Genomic DNA, 20,672 nt, shown 5'->3' with positions numbered 1-20,672 from the left:
GCGTTTAATAGAACAAGTTCTGTAGACATCTATGTGGAAACAGCTGACGACGGTGTAAAAGGAGTGCGCTTCTTCTTGACGCTAACATCAACCTGTAAGGCTGAGTTCATACTTGAGCTATTTAGTCAGTTTTGGCCCCGTGACTGCCCAAATAAGTGAAGTGTGCATTGATTCTAAAAGCAATGCCTGTCATCTGCATGTCATATGGACTCACAGTATTATTTCACTACCATAGCAGACTCCCTATGCGTGTTACTGCACAGTATTCTACACCACTAAAAAGTGTTTCTGCATCCAGGAAATAGCTGTTTTTTTAACGTGATTCACCGCGAATAAATTCGGATCGAACCAAATTTTTTCAGAAAATTTGGCGAACCGACTGAATCTAATTTTTTGAAAAATTCGCTCATCTTTAATCATAACCAAAGTTCAAGGTTGTGACCTAAACTATCTTCCCTACTCTTCCTATCAAATGGATCAGGATGTTGCCCCTCTGCCGGTGTTTCTGTCTAACCTAGTACAGCTTTTCCCTGAAAGAACAAATCTATTGTATCTGAAGTAGGTTGCCAAACTTTCCTCCTTCTTCCTTAACATTCTCAGTAGCCCTCCGTGATACTATATGATGGATTAATAAGTGATAACGGCACTGAGCAGATATTTCTAATACTTATAGGGTTTGTCACTTCTGCTACCTCCAGCGGTCCAGAATGCTCTGGTTGCAGCAAACTAAGCTAATTTCATATAATGCATTGCTGCCAGTTTTGTTAGTAATGGCTACAATATTGTAGTTTTACATTTAACATAGAGATGTTGATGGAGTAATGTATTTTGTTGGTCACGGTCACATTGAATTTGAAAACTGCCAATTACATCTAGCGCTAAAACAAACAGCCATTCTTAATGAATACAATCTTCAACAATTTTTTAATCTCCCAGCCTGTGGCTTTCCCATCTGCTCCTTGTAAATAACATCTGTCTATCAAACAAGAAGCTTTCTCAGCTGATAGGATGGCACAGAAGCTCAATTATTACAGAACGAGTAAGTGAAAGATGGGGGGGGGGGGGGGTTACTAATCTTCATTATCTTCACTGAGTCCATATCCATCTTCTGATCCATTTTTAAAGTGGTGAGGTGAACTTTGTTGTGATCTGTTTTTTTTTGTCCAGCAAAAGAAATCTATCTTTAAAGAGCCTCTATTAGCCTCTGTTAGCATGATCATACTACCTATTAGGGCTGATTTTGCAGATACGATACCTTTTCTTTGTTTACTTGTACTGCTGTGGAAAATTACTTTAATTTTTATGCAAATTATTTGGAGCACCAAGGGGCTGGCTGTAGAGCTACGAGCACACTACAGCTATGCCCCAGTGCTCAGTACACGCCCCCTTCCATTTGATTGACAGAGCGTATGAACGCTTGTTAGCGATCATCTTGCAGTGTAATACTACCACTGATTGCCCGATGAACTAGCAAACACTTGTTCATCAGGCAATTGTGATTTTTAAGCACGCTTTATAATCCTCGCTTCCCAGAGGCAGATCTTATTGTCTAATTAGGATCTGCCGCTGGCAGACCACTAGACAGCATGGGGACAAGAGATTGGCATAATGATAGCTCCTCCCCATGCTGCGGAGGAGATCACTGCATGTAATAGCAGGTGATTGCCAGGATGGAACGCTTCCCTCCCAAAAATCGCTTGCTCAATTGGCCTATTTAATACAGGCTTTAGCTATGTGAGAGAGATACAGCAATATGGGCAAGGGAATGCCAGCCCTGGGGGACAAGAGCATCTAGCAAAGTAAAACAGCCTCTGAGGGAAAGAAAACTGAACTTAAATGGGTTGTCTTATTTCAGCAAATGGCATTTAACATAGCCGCCAGGTTTCTGCTGTTGCTGAATGCTGTGGTCAAATGCGACCATGACATCTGAGCGGTGAAGATGCAGGAGCCGTGTGCTCCTGCGCCCAGGGGCGTAGCTAAAGGCTCATGGGCCCTGGTGCAAGAGTTCAGCTTGGGAATAGGTCATCAATATCAGATCAGCCGGGATTCTTCTGCACCGCCGACGATCAGCTATTTGAAGAGAGGGCAGCGCTTTCTCTGTTCTGTTCACCTGCTCGCGTAGCATTTACAGTGATGAGCAGGTAAACATAGCAAAGAAGGCAGCGCTCATACAAAAAAAAAGCAGACAAACCCTTTAAAGACATACTTGGAAAACATTACATACAACGCTACAGAACGTACAGGGTAATACAGCGCCACATATGCACCTCTTACATCCAGTCACTTCTCTTCTCTGATGTAGATATTCTCTTTCCTCTTCTTTTCCTGTCAGACCAGACAGCCATGGTGACTTCTTTCAGCCGCGCCTCGTCTCTGCAGAGTTTAACAAACAGACATCCTATTTTCCTACTTTTCCATCTTCCTCACACCTCCTCAACACCTCGTCCTGCCACCCCCAATACTGTGCCCACTGTGCTCCCAAATACTTTCCTGCAGAAACAGTCCCCCTAAAAATACTGGTACCACACAGATAGTGCGTCAGTACAAAAACACCCCTTTATATTGTGCGCTAGTACAAAAAAATCCCCCCTTCCTTTCAGATCAGACCCCCATATAAAACCCTAAATGAGATCCCCCCATCTCAGACCAAATCCCCTTTAGACCTCTATGTCAGACCCCATATAAGACCCCAGTTTTAGACCTCAGATCAGACCCAACCCAATATCAGACCTCATATAAGACCCCCATTAGACCTCCAGACCCCATATAAGACCCCCCTTAGACCTCCAGACCCCCTATATCAGACCTCCAGACCCCCATATCAGACCTCTAGACCCCCATATCAGACCTCTAGACTCCCACTACACCTCCAGACCCCCATATCTGACCCCTATTAGACCTCCAGACCCCCATATCTAACCCAATTAGACCTCCAGACCCTCAATCAGACCTCCAGACCCCCAATCAGACCCCCATTAGATCTGTAGACCCCCAATAAGACCCCCATTAGACCTCCAGACCCCCAATCAGACCCCCATTAGACCTCTAGACCCCCAATCAGACCTCCATTAGACCTCCAGACCCCCAATCAGACTCCCATAAGACCTCCAGACCCCCAGTCAGACCTCTCCAGACCCCCCAGTCAGACCTCTCCAGAACCCCCAGTCAGACCTGTCCAGACCCCCAGTCAGACCTCCAGACCCCATGTCAGACCTCCAGACTCCCCAGTCAGACCTCCAGACCCCCCAGTCAGACCTCCAGACCCCCCATTAGACCACTTCAGACCCCCCAGTCAGACCTCCAGACCCCCCCAGTCAGACTTCCAGACCACCCCAGTCAGACTTCCAGACCCCCATTAGACCTCTCCAGACCCCTAGAGAGACGTCTCCAGACCCCTAGTGAGACGTCTCCAGACCCCCCATTAGACCTCCATATCAGACCTCAGATCAGACTGTAAAAAACAAAGTAACTTACCTCTCCTGCCGTCACTCTCGTTGTCCTGGCTGTCTTCACTTCTCAGGGCCCGCACTGCAATCACCTGACCTCCTGCAGCGTCAGGTCAGAGTGCGCTCTGTACGTTCTGACGCTGCAGGCAGCCAAGACACAGCAGCGCAGGCCCTGAGAAGAGCGAGCAGGAGGAGGGGTTAGTACTGTACAGCTCTCACAGCGCTTCTCTCCCCCTCCTTCTAAAGACTAGCGAGCGCTTCCATTATGGAAGCGCTCGCTAGTATTCCCTTTATAAGATGCAGTATATCTTATAAAGGGAAAAGTACAGTACCACTGGCAACCGCTGCGACCCCTATAGTTATTCCAGTGCCTGCGCCCATAACACCCTTCACTGGCTGAGATCAAGGAAGTTTGTTATATGCCAGTAATAGCTCAGAGCCTGCTTGACACTGGTATATTCTAATAGATGAACCAAAACCAAAAGAAATAAACATGGGATACTAATATATAAAAATATATAAAATAATCTTTATTTAGTGTCAGATGGTTGGGGAGTTACCTTAGCAGCGGCTTATTTGGAGCATATGTATGTGATTGTATTTGAGGAGATATCCATGATGTTTATTTATTAACGTTCATGTGTGTTGACTTCCACCTTCAGCGCCACAGTATAGCCACAGTTGATATTTTTGGAGTTTGTTGATCTACAAAGGGCTTGTGAAGCTGAAGATGTAACACAACATTAGTGCCTATTCGTGCACTATTTATGGCACTGAGGAATTGTTCGAGACCTTATGTATATGACCTATGAAGATATAATAGCAATTAGAATTGATATCTTATCACTATATTTTATTATGGTTTAAAGGTTAGGTATAGGATATCATTTATTTGTGATGGTATTCTATCTGACACCTGATTAGGTAGGAGTTGCTGCCATTATTAGGCAGTGTCAGTAGTGCCAGGGTGCTTGATATGATACCTCTCACATTTGAACTTTGGATTATCTTCTAGACGTACCCTACCCTGCTGAGGGCACCTCAGCCATTTTCTTCTGTATCTAATTTTACATTTAGTCTACTTCTGCCAACTGATCAATCGTGAATGTTTGTAATTGACTAAATAAAGATTATTTTATTTATTTATATACATATATTAGTATCCCATGTTTTTTTCTTTTGGTTTTGGTTAAAGAAGAGGTACCAGGTCCATGGATGACTATTGATGTGCAGAGAGAGGTTTTGTAGGTTATATATTCTAATACATACCTGCAGATGGCAGTACTGTATTGGAATACAGTGAATGGTGTGTTCTGTGATGGATAAATACCCATCACAGAATATTGATGAGCAGCATAGGCAATATTCGTTTTCGCGATATTTCGCAAATTTTTGGCCTAATATTCACCATAAATTTGCAAATTCTAGAATTCGTGATCTCCAGTCATTATTTTCTTGATTGCGAAAATCGGCAATGTAATATGCGCATGCAAGCTGCTAGAAGTTTCCTGAGACTGGAGAAAATGGTTAGAGGCAACTTTTGTGACTGTGAGGAAGAACTCCTGATCACTGTAAGTAATTTTACATTGCACCACTGTTTTTGATTACATTTCGCATACATGGCAGAACAATAGCTTTATATGCAGATAGGGTGCTCCAATATATTCGTGATTGTGCAAATCGGCACTAATTATATATATGAACTAATTAACTATCTAATGTAATTGAATAAGGATCCAGATGACTCAGCAAAGCACAGAGCACAGCAATAACACTGCTGTCTCTCTCAGAACTGCAAAAAACAGCAGAAAATGGCTGCTGGGGAGGTTCTTACATAGTAAGGGGTAGGCAACTTTCCTATTAGTTGCAAGGGATGATACTAAGCTCAGACAAAGACATTGCAGCCTTCTCATTGGCCCACAAGCAAGAAGCAGTGAGAGTACTGATGAAAAAAAATCTAGAATATTCACGATTACAAAGATATAGCAATCTATTCTAGATCTTCGCGAATTCTCAAAGTGCCAATATTAGCAATAAAAATTTGGGATTAGAATATTCGCGATCAACACTATAACATAATACAATACACAATGGTATCACTTAAAAGTACAGATCGCCCCCCAAAAAATGAGCACCCACACAGCTCGATAGACATAAATATTTAAAAGTTATAGGAGTTAGAATATGGCAATATTTTTTTTTACAAAGCTTTTATTTTTTTTAGTATTAAAACACAAAAAAACTATACAAGTGTGTTAATTGTACTGACCTGGAGAATGAAGGTAACAGGTCGATTTTACTGCATAGAAAACAATATAAAATCAAAATTCATAAAACTGTGGCGGAATTGCATTTTTTTTCCAATTCCACCCCATATGGAATTTTTGTTTCTGCCTCCCCGCTACATCACATGCAATATTAAATTAGAAAGTAACTTGTCCCACAAAAACAAGCCCTAATATTGCTATGTTAATGGAACATAAAAAGTTATGGCTCTGGGAAGGCAGAGTGAAAATCAAAAATAGAAAATCGCAGGATCCTCTAGGGTTAGTACAAGCTGCTTACTAAGACCTCTTTCACACTACCTTTTTTATTTTCCGTTTTGCGGGCCGTTTTTTGCGTTCCGTATACGGTCCGTATACGGAACCATTCCCTTCAATGGTTCCGCAAAAAAAATGGAATGTATTCCGTATGCATTCTGTTTCCGGATTTCCGTTTTTCCATTCCGTTAAAGATAGAACATTTCCTATTATTGGCCGCAAATCACGTTCCGTGGCTCCATTAAAGTCAATGGGTCCGCAAAAAAAACGGAACACATACGGAAATGCATCCGTATGTCTTCCGTATCCGTTCCGTTTTTGCGGAACCATCTATTGAAAATGTTATGACCAGCCCAATTTTTTCTATGTAATTACTGTATACTGTATATGCCATATGGAAAAACCGAACGGAAAAACAAAACGGAAACACAACGGAAACAAAAAAAACGGAACAACGGATCCGTGAAAAACGGACCGCAAAACACTGAAATAGCCATACGGTAGTGTGAAAGAGGCCTAATGTGCAGTATATTTATGCCATATTTGTGATCTGAGCACTCCAGAGTTATTGGTGCAAGAGAAAGCTTGTACTACCCTGGCTGGATTTGAGAAGATTATGCAGCTTAAGGCTACTTTCACACTTGCGTTCGGGGTTCCTCTTGTGAGTTCCGTTTCAAGGCTCTCACAAACGGCCCCAAACAGATCCGTACAGCCCCAATGCATTCTGAGTGGATAAGGATCCGCTCAGAATGCATCAGTTTGGCTCCGTTCCGCCTCCATTCCACTCAGGAGGCGGACACCCAAACACAGCTTGCAGCGTTTTGGTGTCCGCCTCGCCGTGCGGAGCCAAACGGATCCGTCCAGACTTACAATGTAAGTCAATGGGGACGGATCCGTTTGACGTTGACATAATATGGTGCAATTTCAAACGGATCCGTCCCCCATTGACTTTCAATGCAAAGTCAGGACGGATCCGTCTGGCTAACAATTAGACTTAGATTTTTTTCAGAAATATAATGCAGACGGATCCGTTCTGAACGGATACCATCGTTTGCATTATAGGTGCAGATCCGTCTGTGCAGATACCAGACGGATCAGCGCTGAACGCAAGTGTGAAAGTAGCCTTATATAGACAGAGACTTCTACTTGACCTACTTCATCCTATACACAACCATGGGAACTTGTATATACCAGCTGTAAAGACTGCATTTAATGTGTACAGTGCCTGTGTGCACCAACTATTGAACTGCATTAAACCCCGTCTCATCATTGCACCGCACTGCACTACTGTTTGTATCATTATTTCACTGCACGGCCCAGGAGGCACCGTACTGAAAGCAGCCACTACTACAACTCTCATCTGCATTACTTCTCTATTCCACTTGGTCTCTGCGCTGACTCAGCTAAAAAAAACAAAAGGTGCTCTTTCCCTTAGAAACCCTGCAGTGTGCCTATACAGCAGTTTATGTCCACATTTATGACACTTCAGTACCCAGTAAAACCCAACTAAAACCTGTGTTGGCACAAGCTGGACATTAGGTACTGAAATGCTGTGGAAAATTAGCAATTTTAATTTTGCATCGCCTCCTGCTCGTTAAGTTCGGCAAAATAGCTGTGGTATCAAAATGCTCACTCCACGTCTTGATAAATAACTTAAGGGGTGTAGTTTCCAAAATGGAGACACTAATTGTGAGTTGTCCACTGTATGGGTACCTCATTGTCTCTGCAGATATCGAAAAAACATTCCAGCAAAATCCGCACTCCAAAAGCCAAATGCTGCTCCTTCCCTTCGGAGTCCTACCATGTGCCCATTTTCAGTCCTCCAGACCTGAGGATATCTGAAAAGTTTTGGTTTGTTATATAATACTTGTAATGTTAATGCTATGTACTGCATACTTAGGATACATGCACACGACTGTTGTGTGTTTTGCGGTCTGCAAATTGCGGATCCGCAAAACACAGATGGTGTCCGTGTGGAACGGCACGGACAGCCTTTAATATAACTGCCTATTCTTGTCCGCAAAGCGCGGACAAGAATAGGACATGTTATATTTTTTTTGCTGACCACGGAACTGAGCAACGGATGTGGACAGCACACGGAGTGTTGTCCGCATCTTTTGCGGCCCCATTGAAGTGAATGGATCCGCATCCGAGCCGCCAAAACTGCGGCTCGGATACGGACCAAAACAACAGCCGTGTGCATTAGGCCTTAAGGTGGATTTACATGGGCAGATTATCGGAAAAGAACGTTTCTGCAAAAGCTCATTCCCGACAATCTGCCCTTCTGAAGGTGCAGCAGATCACCCCCTTGATGTACACCATACAAGCCCATTTTAAAGACATTTACTTTTATTGGATATCAACTTTCAAATGGTGAAGAAAACTTATTTTTAACTACTGTATTAGGGAATCATGTTTACTAGAGAGGGTTTTCACGTTCACAATCCTCATCTATTAGCTAGCATGCAGAGCAACTACAACAAGAGCTTATCTGGAGGAGGGCCTAACACATTATGATGAGTATATTACATGGAAAGCTAATTTCAGTGGAAAACCCTGTGACTTTTTATTTCCACCACGGTGCTTCAGGCAAATTTAATATAATCTAGAAAACAGAGGAAAAAGACTTCCAGTAGAGGCAAGTCTCCTGGGCATTGGGTTGCATCAGGACTAAATACTAATTTTTTCCACTCACGGTTGATGCCACCTACAACACCATGACTTTGTTGCCAGTCATCATGGTTATTTCTATGGTGGCACCCAGTAGACAAAGCAACTGGAATGAAGACCGGTAATTATTTATAGTGTGGTGCCTGTATCTGTTTTGGATGTCTGGTGTGGGGGTCTGCATTTGCTTAGGAGGTATGGTCAGAGGTCTGTATTTGTCTAGGGAGTCTGGCCAGGGTCTGAAATTGTTTAAGGGATCTGGTCGGGGCTCTGCATTTGTTTGGGGGGTTTGGTCTGGGCTTTGCATTTGTTTACAGGATCTGGTCTGGGGTCTGCATTTGGTTAAGGGGCCTGGTCTTTATTGATTTTGTGATCTAGGCTTCAGTCTATAGTTACTTTGGGGTGTTAAGCAGGGTGCAGTATTTTTCTGGGGCCTGAATTTGTATAGGGGTTCTGAACCTGAATTCATTTTAGGTTGTGACCTATAAAAATGTGTGGTGCATCTGTGAAAAATATTATACTGTCAGTATGCTTTTATGCTTTGGGATGTTGTCAGACTTGTTGGAGAAGACATGAAGAATACAACCAAGCTTTTTGGCTGTATGCATGTTCAGCTCACAAATGTCTGCCTCCGCTGTGTTTTAGTAATAAATTTAAATGTGGAACCTTAAACAGAAAAAATGAGATTAAGAGTATGAAAAATGTAAATTCATATAACCTCTGCTGGACAATTTTATATTCAAAAATACTAGTATTCAGATGTGCAGTATAAGCCAGGTTGAAAGATATAAGACAAGCAGGAAAGGGTTATTTCATGCAGACAGGGAGATGAAAGTGAAATCACAGCAAACAGCAAGCTTGGGCCCCATCTTGTGATTCTGCCTTGTTATTTAGGCTCCACATGGTTACCATAGCAATGGCCTAATGGATGGATTATAGATTTATTTATAAATGGTATTAATTGGATTCAAGAATTGAAATGGAAATCAGGCTGTGTACGTTCATGCAGCATGACTTTTGTTCATCTGCATATGAAGAAGCAGCCATAGAGTCACAGCTGAACAACTGTCTGTCAGAGAGATTGTCATGCAGAATAATAGACGAAAGGAGTTGTTTGATCCATAACCTTTTCATCTTTCTTTTTTTTTTCTTTAAACAGTTTTCATTTTATTTCTATAACCTAAGAGCAGAGGAAAACCTTTTGTTGAGAGACGAGCAGGGTGAAATTTACAATATCTAGTTTTCTATGACTGATAATCCAGCACCCCATTGATTCCACTCCAGCATGCACCCCATTCATTGCAGTATCCACATGCGTCATACCACTATGTCTTGTACAGTCCTGTTCCTTTGAAAGAGTTAATCGGCAGTACCGGGCTAGGCCATTAACGTACAATGCTGGAAAATCCCTTAATATTGCATGGTAAAACAGATATATTTTGATTGCAGTACCATGCCTAACCACATGGTGTGCTGTCAAATGAAATATATACTATAAGGTCCACCTAGTGATGTAATTTTGTAATTTTGTACTACAGTCATTCAAGAAATTGAAACCTAATGAAACAGATCCCTTATTAATATAAAATTGAATAAATATGAATGTACACTTGAAGAACATTTCTAACACAAATGTGAAAGTAGTAAATCTCTGCAATTTTTGCTTCCACCAAGATTTCTAAAACCCTGCTATAGGGATAGTTGATGTATAGTTGAGGTATAAATATAAAATCCACTGAGCATTTTGGGAAAGCCGGGTGACAATTACAACCCCTATGAAGTCTGTTCCTGTTGTTTCCTTGAAGAAATAGCAGAAAAAGGTGTTTGAAATTTGCATAAAGGGTGGTCAGCTCAAGGGCCTTTAGTTCTGGGTCATATTATGGGTGTGGGGGGTGAGGATGTGCTCTTGACCACTTTCCAAATTTATGAGCCAAGTAAACAACCTGACCTAAACTGGCTGTGTCCTGTGCAAATGCTTCCCTATCTATATGGGAACATGGCAACTATTATGTACCACTGCATTCCCTATGAAGATACAGAGGAACCTGTAGTCAAAACCAAGGGAAAACTGGTTGTTTTGTCTGGCTGCAATGGGGGTATTTGACAAAAACTACATGCTAAAATAATTTTGAAAGGGATGATGTAATGTTCAGTCACTTACTTATGCATATAGCCATCAGAACCCAACGTGAGATTCATCTGCATGACGTTCTGGAACTCTGTCTCATTACAGCAGTACTTAAAGACGGTGTTGTTGTGGTGACAACACAAGATGTACGACTTGTTGTCTGAAAGGCGTGGACAGTGGAATCCAAAGTGATATCGACCTTTGTGGTCTGTATACGGCTCACAAACTCTGAAGTGTGCAGAAGAGGCTGTGGAATATAAAAGTATGGTTAGATCTCAGAATGCATTATATAGTCCCTCTATATTTGTATTGCCTACTATAAAAAATGTACACTACATAATATTCACCATGAATTAATTACACCATATATGTTTCAGTTGCAATACCATGCCTTACCACAGGAACTATGAGTTACATGGAGCATACATACAGTACTATCATTGCAAAACTGCCACTGCCATTTTTAGGGTATATTTACATGTGGTGTAAATGCTGCAGATTTGCCACTGACGATTTGTGTGTGGAAAATTGAAGTGTTTTACCATACAAGCAAAGTGGATGAGAAATCTCATTCACACGCTACAAACAAAATCCACAGTGTAAACTGACATACAGTGTGGATTTTACATCCACAGTATGTTATTTTATAAATGCTGTGGATATCCACCACGGATTTCACCCTTTGCAATGCACAGGGTCAAATCTGGGGCACATGTGAACCAAAATCCATGACAAATCGATGCAAAGAATGCAGACCATTGAAGATCGTGGTTTCCTTGCTAGCACCATGACAAATTTGATTTGGGTCAATAAAAATGCACTTGAGAATAATTTCTTTTCTGCAAGCCTAGTACGCAATATTTAAGGACTGCTCAAATTGACTTCCCTATAACCAATACTATTCTAATCCCTAAATGGTCAGTCTGCTGATTATTTTTTCATCACCTGTCCACTTGATACTAATTTGGGGCAATGATTGTAAGCCGAATATAACTACGAGTTGGCTATAAAAACACATATCTAAAAAAAAATAATATCTAAATAGTATCAAAAAGGTGGACCAAGAAGTTCCCATGGACTGCAAACAGCCGTCAAGCATGTGTTTAGAGGACTGGCATGGGTCCAGGTTAGATATCTGGTCTAAGCTAAGTACAGTTCCCACATCCAATCTATTTGATGCGGTCACATCTAGGGAACTTTCAGTAACATCTCGGTCACTGACTGTCAGTAGACAGGAAGGTCTAACACAAAACAAATGTGAAAGGCTCTAAAAACAGAAATATCCGAAATGTCGAAAAGTGTTTGGTAGGAACTCCAAATATAGAAATCTCAGATTGCGGCAGTGCAAAACTTGGCATGCAGTTATGTTTCAGGCAGTTATGTAAATGATTACAGGTGTGGTCTGATTGGACACGGGGCCTTGCCACAATAGAGGGCATAAAGGTGCTTCTCTATTGCCCTATAAACAGACTCTCAGAGGCTGCTTTTGGGTAGTGTACTTCTTGAGAGATCATTGACTGCTAGACATGCCTCTACAACAGCATTGAACACCAGGGACCGATGACCTGAGGTAGGACACCGTGACACAACTGAAACACTACATAAGGGCCACTACCACTCCCATCCTCTATATTGGCTACCACTGGGGCTTGCTGCATACTGGAAAATGAAATAAAACCACCAGGAAAACTTAAAGGGGTTCTGCACTTTGTTTAAACTGATCCTCTGGATAGATCATCAGCATCTGATCGTCGGGGGTCCGACACCCGGGACCCCCACCGATCAGCTGTTTGAGAAGGCAGCGGCACTCCAGCAGCGCCGCGGCCTTCTCACTGTTTACCGCAGGCCCAGTGACGTAACGACTCTTATCAACTGGCCTGGGCGGGGCTAAGCTCCATTCTAGTCGTGACGTCACTGGGCCTGCGGTAAACAGTGAGAAGGCTTCTGCGCTGCTGGAGCGCCGCTGCCTTCTCAAACAGTTGATCGGCGGGGGTCCCGGGTGTCGGACCCCCGCCGATCAGATGCTGATGATCTATCCAGAGGATAGATCATCAGTTTAAACAAAAAGCAGAACCCCTTTAATGAGATTGAGCTGAAATTGACATAGTAAAAACTGCTATTAGTGCTTGGTCAGTGATCACACAACCAAAGAGGTGCACACTTTATTTTGAGTTCTCCAGCAGGTCATATGTTGACGCAGGGTCACATTAATACTGGGTGGCATCTCCCCTTGCTGTGTTTTAGTATGCAACTCTGGCTCAGTAATAGTCATACAGATGCTGGATATCCTCCTGTGGTATGTCATTCCAAGGTCTTTCATCTTGGAACCGTAGCTCAGCCAAGGTGGCTGTTGGCTGCTGTGTATGGGAGATCTGTCACCCCATCCAGTCTCAGCCATTCTTGATGGGGGAGAGATCTGGTGATCAAGATGGCTAGAGGAGCTGCTGGATACAGTGAGAAGCATGCTGTGCAGCAAGCGCAGTATGTAGGCTGACATTATCTTGTTGAAACATCACGTCTCCTTATTGAATTAAAAAGGCAGCAGGACAGGTTTCACAATGTTCTGGGCATGCCGAAGAGTGGTCAATGTTCCTTCCACAAATAAACCCCCCAAGCATCCATGGTAGCTAATGGTGTTGGTCCTTTGTGTATCTGCGCAATGCATGAAGGCAGTAGATACTATCCAGCCCTCCTGTGAACTCACATGCTGTCATTATTAGTAGCAAGGCAAACCCTACTTTCATTACTTAACATTTTTTACCATTGATGGCCGCATCACAGTTTGCATGAGGGCTGGAGAGCATCTACAGAAATCATGCACAATGCAGAGACTCTATGGGGAGAATTTATCATAAGTAGTGTTGAGCGAGCATGCTCGGCCGAACTGCTGTTCGGCTCGAGCATCGCTATGCTCAGCACATTGGAGTGCTCGGCCGAATACTGCAGGTGCTCGAGTACAATTTAATACAATGAAAGTCAATGGGAAACCCGAGCATCAAACCAGCCACCCCCTGCTCTGAAGAAAAGAGGGTGTCTGGTTCACAAAAAAGGTTTGAAATTGATGGAAACCCCATCAAAATAGTTTGGAACCAGCATTAAGAGGATGGCTGGATGTGTCTTAGACTCCTATTATCTACGACATACAATAGACAACCACACAAAGGCTTTATGCCAACATCCAGGTATATGCAAGCCATCAATCTATCCATGAGACAGATGACAGGCTGAGTCAGCATACCTTGCAATGGCAGCATCTGCACTATGAGACATTTCAAACCAGCTCTCATCTGACTGAGAGCCAGTAAGCCTCAAAGTTACTTCAGATCTATTGGATGGCTTGGGTGGACCTGCGCACCTAGATCAATATCATTAGGGTGACAAAAAGTTTTCTGATTGTCCTAACATAATATTCAATAACCTTTCTATACAGATTTGTCATGTAAAAACTAATTTGCATAAATATGGGCATATGGGAACAACATGCAAATGAGCAGAATCTGCCTTGTTTTTCAGCTGAAAAACCATTTGCATGGAAAATTTGCGATCTAAACTACTCATGAACAGTGCCATCTATTGGTTTCATAGTCTTATGACAAGACTATTAGTCTTTTTGAAGCCAGAATTCTGGAGTGAAGGCATGATAAATCAGGGCCTATTTGTCATTGTATGGGGAGCTATTAGCAACCATGGCCATTCCCTTATGGTACTCATGCAGGGGACATTGACTAGCCATTGGTATATTAAATTCAGACAGAAAACAAGATATATTACATCAAACGTTATACTTATAACAGTGCCCTGTGGGAGCTCTGATGACAATTACACAGTTACAGCTCAGCTGTCAATTTTAAATATGAAATGTTGGAGTGGTCCTTTAAGATCTTAAGTATGGCTGTAAGTATGAAAATGATTATTCCACCTACTGCTGGTATCTATTCATCATATCAGAATGTGCCTGACTCCTAAACACAAATCGAGTTTGAAGCACACAATAATATAGTGTATGATATAACCTTTAACATGTCTTTCCACATAGCGGGAGGGTAAGAGGGGGCATCCATGACAATATAATGATAGGATTTCATTTTCTAGCCGAGTACCTCTTGGGGAAAATGGTCCTCTTTGCCTTAAAGTATTAACCTTTACATTGAAAGCTTTTCGAACCCATTAAACTTGACATTAACATCTCAAGTATGTAGCCTGGGAGAATTGTGGGCAAATAGTTATCTTACAATCTGTTGGAAGGAAAAATATCTAAAACAGAAGACATTCATATGGCCTTCTTGTGCAACTTGTAAAAATAAAGGATTAGATTCTGGCACAAATTCTCAGTAAGATACTGAGATTTGTTAATATACTAGGTGCTAATATACTAGGCGTTTCATTACTTTATGAGTGTACACAGAAATTTTTTATGCAAGTCTAGTAGTTGCTGTGCAGCAAGCTCCTAAGTAGACGGTGCAGATGATGGGAGTGGTATGGGCCCTGATGAGGTGTTGTGTCATGGTGTATTACATTAGGTCTAGGGTTAGACTGGTTTCACCGCACTGTTTCTTTTTCCGTTCTTCTGATTAATCAGGAGAACAGAAAAAAAACAGGGGTCTGTAAAAAAAACTAAATGGATCCTGTGCATCCGTTATGCACATTTGGCATCCGTTTAAGCCATTTCTTCCTGAGGTCAGTTTTTTAAGACAAAAAAAAGTACTGCATTCAGGACTTTTTTTTCAATCTCAATAAAAGGATCTCAGACGGAAATCGCTCAAACGGATGCCAAATGTGCATACTGGATAAACAGAATCCAATTATTTTTTACAGGATCCTGTTTTTTTGTTATTGTTCTGTTTTGTTATTCTGACGGATCAGAAGAATGGAACAAGAAATGGTGATATGAAACCAGCCTTAGGTGCAGTGAAAATGTAGAATGAAGAATCAGGCCAGAAGTACGGTAAACGTGTAACAGTCTGTTTTTAGTGCAAAATATAACTTGTGGCACATCCAGCAGTATTAAGCACAAAGTGCAGTTTGTGGCACCAGATGAATGAAAAGGTATGGTGGTAGTTTGGATGGCAATAGGTTGGCTCTAGCAAGCACTTGTGGATATACAGTAGGTGTTCACTGTAATACAGACTTGATGTTACATACACTGAACAAAAATATAAACGCAACACTTTCGGTTTTGCTCCCATTTTGCATGAGCTGAACTCAAAGATATGAAACATTTTCTACATACACAAAAGACCTGTGCTATAGGCAATGCGCGCACAGACCTGTACTTACCAGTAGGAGGAGCGCCCGGCCGGTCACAGACATCGCAGGTAAGTATAATGCTTCTAAAATTGCTAAGTAACCATGACAGCCAGGACTGCAGTAGCGTCCTGGTTTCCATGGTAACCGATCGGAGCCCCAGCGATTAAACTGGGACTCCGATCGAAACTCTCCGCTGCCACCAATGATGGGGGGGTGGGGGGGATTTTAATTAAGGGGTAGGGAAGGCCACACTGGCCACCAATGAGTTAAATACAGGGGAGGGAGGGGGGGACGCACTTGCCACCTGAGGGGTTAATTGTGCGGATCAAAGCCCACTGTAAGAGATCGGGTGCTGCCAGGCAGCAGGGGGCAGTCATGTACACAGTTCTTAGTATATTCTAACTTGAAGCGTCCCCATCACCATGGGAACGCCTCTGTGTTAGAATATACTGTCGGATCTGAGTTTACACGATATAACTCAAATCCGATGGTGATGGGGACGCTTCAAGTTAAAATATACCATCGGATTGGAGAAAACTCCGATCCGATGGTATAATAGGGACTCCTGACTTTACATTGAAAGTCAATGGGGGACGGATCAGTTTGCAATTGCACCATATTGTGTCAACGTCAAACGGATCCGTCCCTATTGACTTGCATTGTAAGTCAGGATGGATTCGTTTGGCTCCGCACGGCAGGGCGGACAACAAAACGACTTTTTCCTTCATGTCCGTGGATCCTCCAAAAATCAAGGAAGACCCACGGAAGAAAAACGGACACGGATCACGGAACTACGGAACCCGTTTTTGCGGACCGCAAAAAAAAACGGTCGTGTGCATGAGGCTTTAGGCCGGAAATATGGCTTTTTGGTTACTGGGGTGAAAAAACCCTCTAATATACTGCACGTCTGGGATTAGACAAGCATAAGTGACTGTCACATTTAGGCCATAAATACGGCTTTTTGGTTACAGGGGCGAAAAAAACCTCTAAAATATTGCACATCTGGGATTACACGTGCATAAGTGACTGTCACATTTAGGCCAGAAATACGGCTTTTTGGTTACTGGGGTGAAAAAAGCCTCTGATATACTGCACATCTAGGATTAGACATGCATAAGTGACTGTCACATTTAGGCCATAAATACGGCTTTTTGGTTACTGGGGTGAAAAAAGCCTCTAATATACTGCACATCTGGGATTAGACAAGCATAAGTGATTGTCACATTTAGGCCAGGAATACGGCTTTTTGGTTACTGGGGTAAAAAAACCTTCTTATATACTGCACATCTGGGATTAGACAAGCATAAGTGACGGTCACATTTAGGCAAGAAATACGGCTTTTTGGTTACTGGGGTGAAAAAAACCTCTAATATACTGCACATCTGGGATTAGACAAGCATAAGTGACTGTTATATTTAGGCCAGAAATACGGTTTTTTGGTTACTGAAGTGAAAAAACCCTCTAATATACTGCACATCTGGGATTAGACAAGCATAAGTGACTGTCATATTTAGGCCATAAATACGGCTTTTTGGTTACTGGGGTGAAAAAAGCCTCTGATATACTGCACATCTGGGATTACACGTGCATAAGTGACTGTCACATTTAGGACAGAAATACTGTTTTCTGGTTAGGGTGAAAAAAGCCTCTCATATATTGCACATCTGGCATTAAACGTGCATAAGTGACTGTCACATTTAGGACAGTAATACAGCTTTTTGGTTAGGGTGAAAAAACCCTCTAATATATTGCACATCTGGGATTAGACAAACATAAGTGACTGTCACATTTAGGCCATAAATACGGCTTTTTGGTTACTGGGGTGAAAAAAGCCTCTGATATACTGCACATGTGGGATTACACATGCATAAGTGACTGTCACATTTAGGACAGAAATACAGCTTTTTGGTTAGAGTGAAAAAAAACTCTAATATACTGCACATCTGGGATTACACGTGCATAAGTGACTGTCACATTTAGGACAGAAATATGGTTTTGGCAAACTGGGGTGAAAAAAGCCTCTGATATACTGCACATTTGGGATTACACATGCATAAGTGAAAGTCACATTTAGGACAGAAATACAGCTTTTTGGTTAGGGTGAAAAAAACCTCTAATATACTGCACATCTGGGATTAGACAAGCATAAGTGACTGTTATATTTAGGCCAAAAATACGGCTTTTTGGTTACTGAAGTGAAAAAACCCTCTAATATACTGCACATCTGGGATTAGACAAGCATAAGTGACTGTCATATTTAGGCCATAAATACGGCTTTTTGGTTACTGGGGTTAAAAAAAGCCTCTGATATACTGCACATCTGGGATTACACGTGCATAAGTGACTGTCACATTTAGAACAGAAATACCGTTTTCTGGTTAGGGTGAAAAAAGCCTCTCATATACTGCACATCTGGCATTAAACGTGAATAAGTGACTGTCACATTTAGGACAGAAAAACAGCTTTTTGGTTAGGGTGAAAAAAACCTCTAATATACTGCACATCTGGGATTACACGTGCAAAAGTAACTTTCACATTTAGGACAGTAATACAGCTTTTTGGTTAGGGTGAAAAAACCCTCTAATATATTGCACATCTGGGATTAGACAAACATAAGTGACTGTCACATTTAGGCCATAAATACGGCTTTTTGGTTACTGGGGTGAAAAAAGCCTCTGATATACTGCACATGTGGGATTACACATGCATAAGTGACTGTCACATTTAGGACAGAAATACAGCTTTTTGGTTAGGGTGAAAAAAAACTCTAATATACTGCACATCTGGGATTACACGTGCATAAGTGACTGTCACATTTAGGACAGAAATATGGCTTTGGCAAACTGGGGTAAAAAAAAGCCTCTGATATACGGCACATCTGGGATTACACATGCATAAGCGACTGTCACATTTAGGACAGAAATACAGCTTTTTGGTTAGGGTGAAAAAAACCTCTAATATACTGCACATCTGGGATTACACGTGCATAAGTGACTGTCACATTTAGGACAGAAATACAGCTTTTTGGTTAGGATGAAAAAACCCTCTAATATACTGCACATCTGGGATTAGACAAGCATAATTGACTGTCACATTTAGGCCATAAATACGGCTTTTTGGTTACTGGGGTAAAAAAAGCCTCTGATATAATGCACATCTGGGATTACACGTGCATAAGTGACTGTCACATTTAGGACAGAAATACAGCTTTTTGGTTAGGGTGAAAAAAACCTCTAATATACTGCACATCTGGGATTAGACAAGCATAAGTGCCTGTCACATTTAGGACAGAAATACAGTTTTTTGGTTAGGCTGAAAAAAAACCTCTAATATACTGCACATCTGGGATTACACGTGCATAAGTTACTGTCACATTTAGGACAGAAATACAGCTTTGACATACTGGGGTGAAAAAAGCCTCTGATATACTGCACATCTGGGATTACACGTGAATAAGTGACTGTCACATTTAGGACAGAAATACTGCTTTGGCATACTGGGGTGAAAAAAGCCTCTCATATACTGCACATCTGGGATTACACGTGCATAAGTTACTGTCACATTTAGGACAGAAATACAGCTTTGACATACTGGGGTGAAAAAAGCCTCTGATATACTGCACATCTGGTATTACACGTGAATAAGTGACTGTCACATTTAGGACAGAAATACAGCTTTTTGGTTAGGGTGAAAAAACCCTCTAATATACTGCACATCTGGGATTAGACAAGCATAAGTGACTGTCACATTTAGGCCAGAAATACGGCTTTTTGGTTATTGGGGTAAAAAATACCTCTGATATACTGCACATCTGGGATTAGACAAGCATAAGTGACTGTCACATTTAGGCCAGAAATACAGCTTTTTGGTTACTGGGTAGAAAAAACCCTCTAATACACTGCACATCTGGGATTAGACAAGCATAAGTGACTGTGACATTTAGGCCAGAAATACGGCTTTTTGGTTACTGGGGTGAAAAATACCTCTAATATACTGCATATCTGGGATTAGACAAGCATAAGTGACTGTCACATTTAGGCCATAAATACATCTTTTTGGTTACTGGGGTGAAAAAAGCCTCTGATATACTGCATATCTGGGATTACACGTGCATAAGTGACTGTCACATTTAGGACAGAAATACAGCTTTGGCATACTGGGGTGAAAAAAGCCTCTGATATACTGCACATCTGGGATTACACGTGCATAAGTGACTGTCACATTTAGGACAGAAATACAGCTTTTTGGTTAGGGTGAAAAAAACCTCTAATATACTGCACATCTGGGATTACACGTGCATAAGTGACTGTCACATTTAGGACAGAAATACAGCTTTTTGGTTAGGGTGAAAAAACCCTCTAATATACTGCACATCTGGGATTAGACAAGCATAAATGACTGTCACATTTAGGCCAGAAATATGGCTTTTTGGTTACTGGGGTGAAAAAACCCTCTAATATACTGCACATCTGGGATTAGACAAGCATAAGTGACTGTGACATTTAGGTCAGAAATACGGCTTTTTGGTTACTGGGGTGAAAAAACCCTCTAATATACTGCACATCTGGGATTAGACAAGCATAAGTGACTGTGACATTTAGGCCAGAAATACGGCTTTTTGGTTACTGGGGTGAAAAAACCCTC

The 20,672-nt window shown here is 41.8% G+C and overlaps 1 protein-coding gene across 3 annotated transcripts in view; it reads right to left on the bottom strand.

The window, feature by feature from the left end:
- The window catches only part of SHISAL1 (shisa like 1), a 302,538-nt gene that overhangs the window by 114,437 nt on the left and 167,429 nt on the right, over positions 1-20,672 (bottom strand). For all 3 annotated transcript variants that reach the window (XM_040439158.1, XM_040439157.1, XM_040439159.1), the window contains exon 5: positions 10,815-11,028. In XM_040439158.1, the coding sequence (XP_040295092.1) occupies positions 10,815-11,028 (214 nt within the window). The remainder of the gene's footprint in view (positions 1-10,814; positions 11,029-20,672) is intronic.

The sequence above is a fragment of the Bufo bufo genome, chromosome 1 (assembly GCF_905171765.1).
Source record: "Bufo bufo chromosome 1, aBufBuf1.1, whole genome shotgun sequence".
NCBI classification, from domain to species: Eukaryota; Metazoa; Chordata; class Amphibia; order Anura; family Bufonidae; genus Bufo; species Bufo bufo.
This window is presented reverse-complemented; position numbering and strand designations above follow the sequence as displayed.